Below are 13,924 nucleotides of genomic sequence, written 5' to 3' on the forward strand. Positions count from 1 at the left end.
GTGAGCAAGAGGAAGATAAAAGGAATAGGTGACAGAGAGGGAGAAACAAGGTGAGCTAAGCAGAGGAGGATGATGGTAAGGAATTTTTTAGTGTGATGGAAATAAGGTGGAGAAAGAGAATGATGAGACAAGCAAAGCAGACAAGACAGGATGAGTAAGGGATACTGTAATAAGACGGGAGCAACAGGAAAAATGACGTGAAAGCAAATCCCAAATGAGGGACGGGCACATTAACACCAGATGTTAAAAAGAAATAGAACAAGTACAACAAACAGATGTTGTTTATTCATCATGTCTGTATTATAGGCACATTTTTGATATATAACTGCTGTACTTTTATGCACTCGTCCATAACCATTCATTTGAGGCCACACCAATGGTTTCCCAGCATTCAATACCCTTCATATTTTATGGGCTGTGCTCTATAAAAAGAGCCTAAGTGGTGCTGGAGCCACACCAGCAAACTACAGAAAGCTTTGGCTTCTCTTTCTAAGTGTCAGTGCTGGTAGCAATGCTCATCTTGTGCAGAATGCTACTAGCCTTCATCAGACAGTCCTTTTATCTAAATGTCAGACAAGTCAATTGACTCAGTTACTGATGAATATTGCCATTTTGTGCATATTGTGCTGCCTGGCTGCTTTGCAGAGATTAAGATAAGATGCCCAGCAAATTGCAAGTCGTTATTAGTGAGATTAGCCAAAATTATACAGGTTTGAAGGGAAACAGAAAAATCTAAAGATGCCTAAATATCCTTTAATAAAATGGGAGGTTGAATTCAAATACAAACACTAGACGCAAAATGTACATAATAATGAGGAAAAACCTCAGAAGCCACTAACCTGGCTGGTCCAAATGAGGGGGGCGGGGCTCGTTAAGCCTGTGACCCCGCCGTTTGTCTGGCCGTTCTTTGGCTTTCTGCTTCAGACACTGAATCATGAAGTATTCCAGCTGTATGAAGATTCAAAAGAGAGCATGTAAATAACATTTAATTGTACCACAATCACACCAAGACCAAATATGGTGGGGTATTTGTGGCTATTTATATTAAGTGCACTGTCAGAAACAATTTACCTTTAGGGGTACAACAACTTGTCGCTGAGGCAATACCCTTAAAAGGACAACTTTGTACCTCTACTACCCCCCAAAAGGCCTATTAGTACCCAAATTTTGACAGTTTTTTGTTAGATGCTATGTGCATTGAGTGTGAATAGTGGTAGATACAGTTTGCACCAAGTTTAAATAGCAACAAACAGCATTTTGTTTAGACTATGTGCAAATAGTGATTGATTAGCGATAAACGTTAAATAGGAGTGATATGTGCAATATGGGTAAACTGTCTGAACAGCGGTTCATGGAGTTTGCAATGTAAATAGATACTGTTGACATTTTAAATTCACAAAACATCAATAAAATAATCTGGATTTCATACATGTTTAATACAGCATCTGTGACACGCTCCTAATTACCACAGAAAATAATTTTCGGCTGGCAATACATAAAAAATGAACACAAAGTTACAGTTTTGCACGTACAGAGGAAGTCTATGGGGCAAGATTGGCAGATTAATGAAAGTAATCCACCTTGGTTCAGTTCCAAAACAGCCTTGTAAAACAAACTCGTGACTATGATGACATCAATTACTGCTTTATTTATTTAGAAATTATTTTATCTTGTATTTTACATTGCATTATTCAAAAAGTAAAGCATTCCCAATAATTAAATTACTGTCAGATGTGTTGCTGTCTGATAAAAGATGTTTATGTAGATCCAGAGAAAACAATTTTCTATTATGCCAAGATAACAAGAAAATTATGTAGAGATCAGAAGAAAACCAACTGTTGTTATGTTAAGACCACGCAAAAAATAAATATTAAGTCATGATCATGAGATATATCTCATCAGAAAATTAAGGTCAAAAAATAGAATATATTAATGGATGGTTTCTTAGAGCTTCATTTGTGCAAATTTGTGCACATCTTAATTGGTATCATTAAATTGCAGGAATGCATGATACATCTGCACTACACCAGTTATCTGCTGATTTTTTCTTTTTTATTATTATTATTATTATTATTTAACATTTCGCCACCTTGGAATTATAAGGTTCTATTTGCATTCTGAGCGGTTTTGAGATATTGAGCTTCAAAATGTTTGCATTCTGCCACAACATAAATATGTTATGCGTCTTCTAGTGGCCTGAAAGAACAAACTATATATACCTACACATTCCATTCGACTCTATAGATAGAACCTTTTTGTTTTCTAAATAAAAGGTCTCAAAATGCACATATAGCGTAAATCGGTTGTCAAAGAATAAGAATATGTGAATCATATGTGAATAACGATTATGTGAATATAATAATATGTGAATAACGATTATTTATTGACCAATATTGGATATTTTGAGGTTTACATCATCATCTAGCACTAACATAAAGCGATAATGATATTATTACAAATATTTAACCTTTTAAAGGCACATTATGTAAGTTTTGCCGCTAAGTTTCAGGCAGCGCACTGAACGCACTTCAATAAAGGGACACGGAAGTGGTGTATCTGTGTAGAGATACCCCTACAGGGGGTGTAAAGCACTGGATAAGGTCTCTTCCACATCAGATAGGGGAACCCCGGCTCATATATTTGTTTCCTGTTCATTCCATTGTTATTCTTATGAATTTGTTTCCTTTTCATGTAAAGCACTTTGAATTACCATTGTGTATGAAATGTGCTATATAAATAAACTTGCCTTGCGGGAGTGGAAGGACGTGAGTGAGTAGCCTAATTAATGACAGAATTTTCATTTTTGGGTGAGCTAAACTTTTAAAGGTGCTGTATGTGATTTCTAAAATTTGTTGTTGAACACTGTTGATATTTGAAATCAACCCAAACAAACCCACCTCTCTCTTCATTGCTTCGCCTCCAAAACTCACACTCCAATCCTAACCACCCTGCTCCGAGTCGGTCTTAAACCCAGGCCTGATTACTGCTTACATGCGAGGCGAATGCACTACCAATGACGCTAAACACTGCATTCTCTAGCGGTCGTCAATGTGCAGTAGTTTAACCGCAAAACTCTCACTATCTGGCCACTGTTACACACACAATGCAAGTGGATGTCTGTTTATCATAGCTGACACACAACAAAATGCTTCACGAAAAATAAAGCGCAGATGATGAATGAACGACAAGGAAGCACAAAAAATCAACGTACCGTACACAAGAGTAAATACAAACAAGTGTTTGTTGTTAGTCCCCAACAGCACAGCAGCTCCAGACAATCAAAACCCAGTGTTACTCGCATGAGAAGGAATCAAAGCAGCCTCCACATCTGTTTTCAGGCCTTCCCGCTTAGCTCTCTCAAGCGCTGGAAAGCTTTTCTAATATAAACGCGGGTCCTAAAGCGCTTGCCCAATCATAAACCTTCATTCCATTGATATTCTTTTGAGCTCTTTTGTATTGTGTCCCATCTCTTGTTCTGCAGAGTTTTTTTTCTTATTTTCAAATCTCCCTCTTGCTCGTCCCCCTAATGGTTAGACATTTGTTGTTGGTATCGGCCCGACTAACTTCCAAACATTGTAGTTGAAAAAAGGGATACCCCACCTTTAAGGATAATGTAAGTACACAAGTCAACAAAATATATAACATTGTTCTATTGGTTTTTGGATATTTTAATCCAAAAATCTTATGCCTTTAAGCATTCTTTCTTTAAAGGTCCCGTTTTTCATGGTTTTTTGAAGCTTTGATTGTGTTTATAGTGTGCAATATAACATGTGTTCATGTTTCGCGTGTAAAAAAAACCAGTATTTTTCACATAATTTACTTATCTGTATACCGCTGTTTCCACTGTCATAAAAACGGGCTGATGACTTCCTTGTTCTATGAAGTCCCTCCTTCAGAAATACGTAACGAGTTCTGATTGTGCCAGCGGTTCCTGTGTTGTGATTCGACAGCTCTGAGCGCACCGTGCCCGTAAAGGTCACGCCTCTTACCATAACGTGGAGATGCACGCGCTCAGTGTTATTGTAAACATGTCTTTAATTTTACCCTATCAATTTGAGCCGGAATCAGACCCGGTGATTGGACTGCGGGATGAAAATAACAGCGTTTCGACGACATGGCGACAAACACACTCTACAAACGCAACTCTTGTGTATTCCTGTGGGCGGAGGTTAGTCAAAAAACTGTTTTAGTGATGTCATTAAAGAAGGAAGTAGAGGGATGTAGTCCAAACTGGCCGTTCGATGTAGGCGACTTCTGTTAAATAAAATATCTCGCTTGGCATTGAACTTTGAGCTTTAAAATTTTACAGATTTTATTTATACTCTAACAACAACAACATTACACACTAACTAAAGTTTGAAACATGGGATCACGAAGAACGGGACCTTTAATGCCTTGCATAGACTTTAACTGTAAAAGCATTTCTGTAAACATGTTTTGCTTGTGTTTACAAGGATAAAAATGAAAAAAATTATTGCCTCCTTATCGCATGTGATACAGATACTGTTGAGAAACCTTAAACGCTCTCAAAATATAAATTCTAATTAGCCATTTAGCAGAAGCTTTTATCCAAAATGACTTACAGTCCACTTATTACAGTCCCCCTGGAGCAACCAGGGCTCAAGGTCTCAGTGGTGATGGATGGGTTTTATGTTTCGCGCCAGACATGGAGTTTATAAATTACCCCTTACAAGGTTTGAACAACCTAGTGGTTACCAGCCCGGAACCACTAAACCTCAAGTACAGATCCTCTGCATACTAATGACACTTCTTAACAATGATTAAGAGAGAAAGAGACACTTACCACACTGCCAAAGTAACGACCCACAAAAAAGTTGTTTAGAGAGGGCAGCTCCAGGTAAGTGGCCCCCAGGTCCCTGGACAGCTGGAGCCCCTCACTGTGGGGCACACAGCTGCTCCAGTCGGACGCACACAGAGGACATGTGCACGGCGGGCCTTCATCTGTGGAAGATGACAGTGGGGAACACGACATAAAAGTGATATATGCATATGCAAACGAATTACTGATGCACAGTACAAATGACATTTGTAGAGCAAGGGGCCAAATAAAGCAGGCAAACATCTAGACTCGTACTGACAGAGAGTACATAACATTCAGAGCCATGTCAACAGGCAGACATATGGAGCGACGGAATCCGAGTCTTTATTACGTAACAATGCATGCCAGCTCAAGTTTATACCAGCGTAAATTTAAACTCAGTATGTGTTTGTGCGGACGGGTGGAGAGAGTGGCCGTGACAGAATGAGAGAGCGGGATAGCTGGATAAAAACAAAGTGTGTGTGTGTGTGTGTTAGGAGGAGTTGGCCGGCTAGTAGGGTGAATGCCTCAGGGAAAAGAAGAGCCAATAAAATGATAGAAAGGAAAGACAGCTAAATGGAGAGAGAGATAGATGGAGTGAGAATGGAAGAGTGGAAGAAAAAGACATGAACAGGGCATGGGCAGGAAGAGGTATGAATCACTGTAGCCAATAAAAGAAAAACCCCGGAGAAATGGAAAAACATGTACTGTGTGAGTATGTGCGAGCCATTTAGGCCATGTTTACAGTCTCATTTTACCTCGGGTCTCTCCACGGCCGAACAACAGGAAATACAGCACGATCATCATAGCATGAATTCATTAGCATTAATATTACTTTTGCTCATACTTAGAGTGTTAGAAATAAACAAACCACTAAGTGTAAGTTCTAAAGGTATAGTTCACCCAAAAATTAAAATTCTTTCACTATTTACTCAACTCATGTCATTCCAAAACTGTATGACTTTACGTGGAACTCAAAAGAAGATATTTTGAAAGTCAACATTGGGCCCAACTGACTTTCGTTGTGTTTTTTAAATATCTTCTTTTGTGTTCCTTAAGGTATGTTTACATGAAAGTCCCTTTAAGACAAGTCATTTCACTCGGCGGCCATCTTTGAAACGCCTCTCGGGCATCCTGGGCATCATGCAATCTTTTTGAATGGGGAAACATCAAATTCTCCAAAACTGTTCGCCAACCTTACGATTAAATTTCATATTTGAAATCACCAATGAAATCTAACAACAACCGGCTCATAAATTTAGTTTCTAAACGCTCGAATCATGACAAAAAAACTATTTTTCAGGCTGGATCAAGCTAATGCGCATGCGCAGACCTAAATGCGCGTCTCTTCGGAGGCAAGGAAACCGGTGATTCTAACGGCCGCTGAAGTGACGCGATGACTTTACCAGTCGGCGACTGGCTCTTATTTAGAAGGCGGGACTTATTCCGCCATATTGCGCGTTACACTTTCTCCCATTCAAAACAATACGAGTGACACGTCTTGTGTTATTCTATAGTCTTTGTTTACATGCGCTAATTTTTCATTTTCAGAATGAATCCAATCCGATTTCAGATTCTGATTGTTCTGTTATGAACCCTAAATGTTGCAATCCGTTTCGCATATTCCTTTATCACATATTCCGCACAAGGCATTACATGTATTCAGAACAAAATTTCAGTGCATGCGCAGTCGCTGCGTTCAAAACTACGATAATGTCACCAGTGCCGCTGTGAACATTTTTGCTTGAAGACATATCAAAAAGAAAAAGAAGAGGCTTTTAGCAAATATAAAGTAAATATACTGTCTCATTCACTGACCAGTTCATAAGACATGAGATGAATAAACATACAAAATTCATCTCATCTCATTCATCATCACAAAAATGTATATAAACATAGGCTACGCATCACAGGACTGCACGTGTACAATGTAGCCTATTTTTGAATTTGATTAAGAAAATGTGTTTACATGTTTAAAGCTGCAGTCCGTAAGGTTTGTCCTTAGTCGGCATCTCTGTTTGAAACCTGCAACTGCAGTTTTTTGCGGAATTATTTTGGATACTGTACTTTAGAATCACAGATTCTTGAAGTATGACTAAAGTAAGTAAAGTAAATGTTATCTGAACAAGTAAGTAAAATGTCTGTCACTTTTGTTCTGACCATCTGAAAAAAAAGCATCACAATAAAGTGCTCAACCAGTGGTGATTAAATCTAACTAATCACTTAGCTCGTTCTTTATGTAAACAGACGTGACGTAATGACGCAAAGACGAACGGCGGCATGCTTGAATTTCCCGCGAAAACCCACCAGTACCACCCGAATTATAAAACATTATTACAAGCTTACCGTTGTGAACCGGGCTAAGGTAAGGAGATAGTTTTGAACACTGGCTGGTTATGTACTTGCTCAAAAATTGAAGTTAAGGACAGCAGTTTTAATTTTTCCTGTTGATCTGAATATTTCAGATCTACATCACCCCTTTCAATCCGAAATTTCATTCATATCGAGCTTAATTGGATCAATTGAGCTGTTTACATGACAGATTTTCAATCCGATTGAGTCATCAATCTGATTATAAACAGAATATTTGTCATACAGGTTTAGAAGGACATGAGGTAGGCTAAATGATGACAGAATTTTCATTTTTGGATGAACTATCCCTTTAAACTTTGTGCATAATTTATTCTGCATCATTTGTAATACAGACAGGCTTGTTGCTTTTCACCCTGTAGCATCAAACTGAGCTTAGCACAGGCATGCAACACTCACATTATCTTCAGAATATAAAAAATATAGTTATGACAAGCAAAACTTTACAGCAGTTTTGTCAGCTGAGCTCCCTTAACATTAATTATGTTATTTTTTTCAGTAAATTACCAACACATTCACATGTTCGCGGTTCTCTAATGTTGGTTAATAATCACATGACATGCAGGTAAACCAAATATTTAAAATAAAAACAAATCAAATATTTCTGTTTTTATTTTGATTGTTTTTATAGATTTTAAATGTACATTTTGTATTATTTAATTAATTATTAGCTTTTCAGGAACTTTTTGCAAGTCTTAAACAAACCCATCGTGTTGGTTTGTCCTCCATTATCCTTCAGGGATAAATGATGTAGCTGGATGGAATCACATCTTGATGAATTATACATCTCAAAGGTCATGCAGTGAGCAGAGAGCCGCCGCTTTCACAGCGAACGGAGCCAAATCTGTGGTCTAAGTGCTTTGAGTCTATAAATGTTTACCTATGAGCATATTCAACAAACGCTCACGGCGCAACCGCGCTCAGCACATCAAAAGAACGCCAAATCTCGGCTCGATCAGACTTTCTCCTTTTCCTTGAAGTCAGAGGCTTCTCATATGCTGTGTTACTTTTGAAGATCAGTAATGGTTAACCAGTGCAACACCACAGTATACCTATGTTTCATCCATTTTAATTAATTTAATGTTGCATTTTGTCATTTTAGGAATGTTTAAAAGTCAATTTAAGTGTCTAATACTTTGACTGACATGAAGTAATTAGGCTTAAATGCACACCATCATTACTACTTGACATTATTTGCTCTGCTTACAGTACTTAAGCTCACATTCCATAAGCAAAACCATATAAGCCAATTTTTAACTAGAGTTTAGTTAAATTGTTTCCATTAAGGCCATTATCTCCCACATCTGCACGGCAAAAGGCTGACTATCATTTATTTTTCTCTAAAACGTAATAATAGAAAAAAAATACCTTAAACGAATGCAATGCAGAAACATCAATCACGTCTCACCATTTAGTCTCGCCCCAATGGCTACCAGAATCACAGGAAGACCCCAGTGCCGAAGAAGAGGGCGAAGTCTTGGAGCATAGCCGTTTCTGACCTGCTGAAATGCCAGTTTGTCGTTGACCGAGTACTTAATGACCACAATGTCGGCCTGCTCCAGAACGCTCCGCACGCTCGCCCAGTCACTGTCCAAAAGGTCCTGTGATTAAAACGAAGGATGAAATGACCTGGGATGTTAAGAGGGCATATCTCAGTAGCTCAGCACCTGTTCCACCAATCAGCTTATGGATATCACTAAGTCTTCCAATCAGGCGGAAACAACTCCCTTCCAAGAGTCTGCAAAAACCCTAATCCTGCTTTTGAATTCCATCATCCCTCTCTCATTCACTCTGTTACTCACCCAGCTGGGACAATCTCGCACCATAACTCTGACATCCCCGAATACTCTAGACTGGTACTCCATAAACGCAGGGTTCAGGGGATGCCTTGATGGGGTCATGGAGTTTGGATCCAATTCTCGAGCTCCGTGGCCCAGGTAGCTCCACAACAAACCACCTTGGACCTGTCCCGGGCCGGCCGTCTCATCCCCAGCACCGACGCCCCCAGGACACTCACTACCCAGGGCCACTATGTGTATAGACCTGCAGCAGTTTAAATTACAATCCAACCATTTGTCTTTATATAAGCAGTCACAGCCCACAGCCTTCACACAAAGTCATTCACTAACTTTCTCTACGCTGTGAAAATGTTTGTAATTTTTACAGAAGAAACTCCAAAAATGCTACATTAAAAACCTGTTAATTGGTTAACTGTAAGTTAACTGTGACCCTGGACCACAAAACCAGTCATAAGTTGCACGGGTATATTTGTAGCAATAGCCAACAATACATTGAATGGGTCAAAATAATTTTTCTTATATGCCAAAAATCATTAGGATATTAAGTGAAGATCATGTTCCATGAAGATATTTTATAAATTTCCTACCGTAAATATATCAAAAATGTATTTTTCTAACTGGATATGCATTGCTAAGGACTTCATTTGGACAAATTTAAAGCGATTTTCTCAATATTTTGATTTTTTTGCACCCTCAGATTCCAGATTTTCAAATAGTTGTATCTCGGCCAAATATTGTCCTATCCTAACAAACCATATATCAATGGAAAGCTTATTTATTCAGATTTTAAAAATGACCCTTGTGACAGGTTTTGTGGTCCAGGGTCACATATATGGTGAAAAATGGCTTAACACTGCATTAAATGTAATTTTACCATAAAATACCTTCAAATGTATGGTTTTATACACACACACACACACACAAACATATAGTCAATATATTTACTTCTTAATTTACTATTGTTAAAGATTAAAAAAAATGTAAAAAAAAGTATGAATTAATAATTTAATGAGAATATTTAGTATATAATACATAAGACAATACATTTTTATGTAAAACATTACAAAGTTGTTGTTTTTTTATGAGCAGGGGTCATTGCTAAAATATGTAGGGTCCAGGACAAAATGCAATATACAGTTAAGAGCCCAAAATGGCTTATATTACTATTGCATGTTAGCCTAGTGCATTATTATTTGCATGCATTATAGTAGGAACATACACGTTATTATAGGCTAGTACACGTCTATTTATCTACAATTTTCTATATACATATATAAAAATTGTTGTTATTAAGCTATTATTAGTGCACACGCAACCTATGCATGCGTGCACAGTAACAGTGTATTGATATTTATGTCAGGGTACTGTAGCATACCTGTCAATTTTGCGCTATTGGGGCTTTCAGTCATGGCAAAGCTAGAGTCATATGCATACTTACATGATCACAACAGCCGTCCGCTGGAACAAAGCTCGTAGAGCACGTACTTCAGCGGCGGGCTTTCACATCAGTCTCCGGCTGTTTTCCGCAATGAAGGTCGGACACGGTATAATCCGTCAGCAGAATGAAAAAGCGAACTGTTCATTCATTAAACACGCGCTGTAAAAGTGAAAGAGTGTCAGGTGCGCAGTGATCCGGCTGTAAACACACACATCCAGGCAGAAAAGATCCAATGGATCCTGCGCTAGAAGAAACAAGTTCATACTCCACCGAAAACAGGGATCCGGCGCTTCCCGGGACGCATGGCACGATCTGAGCCCTGAAACCAGACGTCACTTGAGCATAACGTCAAAGCTCATGGGTCAATGAGATAAGAATCTAGAGGAAAACAAGAAAGAGCAGCGCGAGTGGGTGCCTCCTGACTCAGCAAACGATCGGACGGACGTGGACACTTGCTGTCCACACCGCACACATGGGCTGCGCACACAGGCTGGTCGTATTAGTGCTGTGCCTCTGCTGTCTTGTCTGTTCAAACCAATGGCACTTTCAGTCATTAATACATGATATTAGAGAGTCTTTGACTGTTGCTCCTAACAAATAAAATGCAGTCTCAACGCAAGCTCAATCAAGTGCAAAACAGCCAGATTTTCACAAACATATGACGCTCGCTGGTGCAAAACACATCGGTTTTGGGCCCCTGGGAGCCCCCCACAGTCCTTCAGTGCACTAGCCAAAGTCAAAAGAGCCCACCGCCATGCCTGAGCTGAGACATGGCAGGGGTCCGCAGGGGCACCCAAAGGCCCTTTGGGTGTGAGATAATAATATTTATGCCAAGCAACACTAATTAGACATGCTGCATGCTGGCACCACTGCATGACGTGAGTGGGGCACGATCACTGACCCACACAACTGTACTACCTCTATATTATGGGCTTTCGACTCCATATTTGTGTATTACTAAGAAATCATTCTAATATGCTGATTTGGTACTCAAGAAACATTTCTTATATTATTAATCCTGAAAACAGTTGTGCTGCTTAAGATTTTTGTGAAAACCATGATAGAGTTTTTAAATGTTTTTTAATGTCACTTTTGATCAATTTAATTCATCCTTGTTTGATTAAAGCATTTTTGGAAAAAAAGAAACAGAAAAAAGCAGTACAAATACACACACACACACACATATTAAATAAATAAATATATATATATATATATATATAGCCAAAAAAAACAAAAATTATTCAGATACTAGATATATTTTTTAATATTTTTTTATTAGTGGGTGCATAGTTCATTTATGTAAGTGAGGATAGCAAAATAAAGTAAACTGTGAAATATTATACCCAAAAAGTTTTTCATACAGTGGACTACCAGTAAAATATATAAAAAATTGGAACCAAAAATTATTAAGACACTTTGACCTGACCATGTTTTGCTTAAGTGTTATCTGACATAATTAAGATTAATTTTTCTGACACAGTTTAACTCTGAGATCTTGTCATATTTTATTACCATTTTTAAACTATAGTGAATAAACTGTAATAATAAATGAAATGTTCAAGGTGTCTGAATAATGGACCTGAATATATATATATATATATATATATATATATATATATATATATATATATATATATATATATATATATATGATTTGTTATCACAACATTTTTTCTTTCAAATCAAATCAACTTAGATAATTAATGTGGTTCAGCCTTTTCATTTCAGTGAACTCAAAATTTTTAGGCATTAAATTTTTACCTGGTAACTTACTTTTTAAAGTTAAACCAGCAATTATTTTTTACATATATATATATATATATATATATATATATATATATATATATATATATATAATATGAATATATACATATAATGTAAAAAAACATATATGTGACCCTGGACCACAAAAGCAGTCGTAAGTAGCACGTGTATATTTTGTAGCAAGAGCCAACAATACATTGATTTTCATGCCAAAAATCATTAGGATATTGAGTAAAGATCATGTTCCATGAAGATATTTTGTAAATTTCCTACCATAAAAATGTATTTTTGTGAGTGGATATGCATTGCTATGGACTTCATTTGGACAACTTTAAAGGTGATTTTTTCAATATTTTGATATTTTTTTGCACCCTCAGATTCCAGATATTCAAATAGTTATATCTTGGCCAAATATTGTCCTATACATCAATGGAAACCTTTTTTATTCAGCTTTCAGTTGATGTATAAATCTCAATTTCAAAAAAATTGACCCTTGTGACTGGTTTTGTGGTCCAGGGTTACATACTGTATATATAATATATATTAAAAAAGGTTCAAACATTCACTGATGCTCCAGAAGGAAACACGATGCATTAAGAGCCGGGGGGTGAAAACTTTTGAATTCGAATATCAAGGTAAATTGTACTTAATTTTACTTCCAGGAAACATGCAAATATCTTCTGTTGCGTACAAAGGGCAGTGCTAAATAAAAAAAAAAAGAAAAAGAAAAAGATGTTTAAACAAAATAAGAAAAATTGGGACATCTTCATCCTGTTCAAAAGTTTTCACCCCCCGACTCTTAATGCATCGTGTTTCCTTCTGGAGCATCAGTGAATGTTTGAACCTTTTTTAATAGTTTGAGTCCCTCAGTTGTCCTCAGTGTGAAAAGACGGATCTGAAAATCATACAGTCACTGCTGGAAAGGGTTCAAATATGCAAAAGATGCTGGAAAACTGAAGAATCTGCAGGACCTGGAGAATTTTTCTAAAGAACAGAGCTCAATTTAACTGCTCAGGACAAACAAGAGACTCATGAACAACATCACAAAAAAAAAAAAAAAAGCGTTGATCATCCAGGTAACCACAGGACCAATGGATACTTTTGAATGGGGTCATTTTAATAAATTCAGCTATTTTTTTTTTCTTGTCGACTATATATAAACATCTTTTATGTAAAACATCTTACTCAGGACAGTACTAAATAAAAAATAATGCATTTTGATCTCTCTTATTTTGTTAAAATGATTCACATTTTCAATTTCAGCTCAAGCAGCATCTGAATAGTACAAACAACACAAGCATTTTAAATTTTGTTTGCAGCAATAAGAGGATTTTTCCAATCTTTTAAAACATCTTTCATTAACTGAGGCCCCCTAGAGCCACTGGAGTAGAACAAAGGTGTAGTAAATTCAAAGTCGATCTCCTTGAGACGACATATTGACGCTGAAAACGCTGTTTAAAAATAGCATTCGACCCTATAACCTAATCTACAAAGAATAAAAGCTGTCTTATTGTCTGTTCTCATCGTCTCCAGGAATTTGTTGCCATTATTATTTAGACTCCCACAACTCTATTCATAAACAAGCTGCATTACTTCAGTAAATTGGACACTTCTATTTTTAGCCAAGTGTTGTGTATTAATTTGCCTTGTATGCCACAATATGACATCAAAAAAGCCTCAGCACCCTTCAGATCCCCCTCTGAGATCACCAAAATAGCATCATCTCTTCTGAGC

At 37.3% G+C, this 13,924-nt stretch overlaps 1 protein-coding gene across 2 annotated transcripts in view; it reads right to left on the reverse strand.

Annotated features, from left to right (window-relative positions):
- Nucleotides 1–11,385, reverse strand: part of rhobtb3 (Rho related BTB domain containing 3) — a 33,664-nt gene extending 22,279 nt beyond the window's left edge. The window contains exons 1-6 of one of the 2 annotated variants that reach the window (XM_048165996.1): nucleotides 10,697–11,377; nucleotides 10,427–10,585; nucleotides 8,992–9,232; nucleotides 8,598–8,790; nucleotides 4,805–4,962; nucleotides 840–948 (exon numbers count right to left, since the gene is read on the reverse strand). In XM_048165996.1, coding sequence (XP_048021953.1) covers nucleotides 840–948; nucleotides 4,805–4,962; nucleotides 8,598–8,790; nucleotides 8,992–9,232; nucleotides 10,427–10,428 — 703 coding nt within the window. In that variant the 5' untranslated portion in view covers nucleotides 10,429–10,585; nucleotides 10,697–11,377. Of the gene's footprint in view, nucleotides 1–839; nucleotides 949–4,804; nucleotides 4,963–8,597; nucleotides 8,791–8,991; nucleotides 9,233–10,426 lie in introns of both variants that reach the window. The other variant, XM_048165997.1, reaches the window with a different exon arrangement.
- Between the last annotated feature and the right edge of the window lie 2,539 nt (nucleotides 11,386–13,924).

This window comes from Megalobrama amblycephala, linkage group LG18 (genome assembly GCF_018812025.1).
Source record: "Megalobrama amblycephala isolate DHTTF-2021 linkage group LG18, ASM1881202v1, whole genome shotgun sequence".
Classification (NCBI taxonomy): domain Eukaryota; kingdom Metazoa; phylum Chordata; class Actinopteri; order Cypriniformes; family Xenocyprididae; genus Megalobrama; species Megalobrama amblycephala.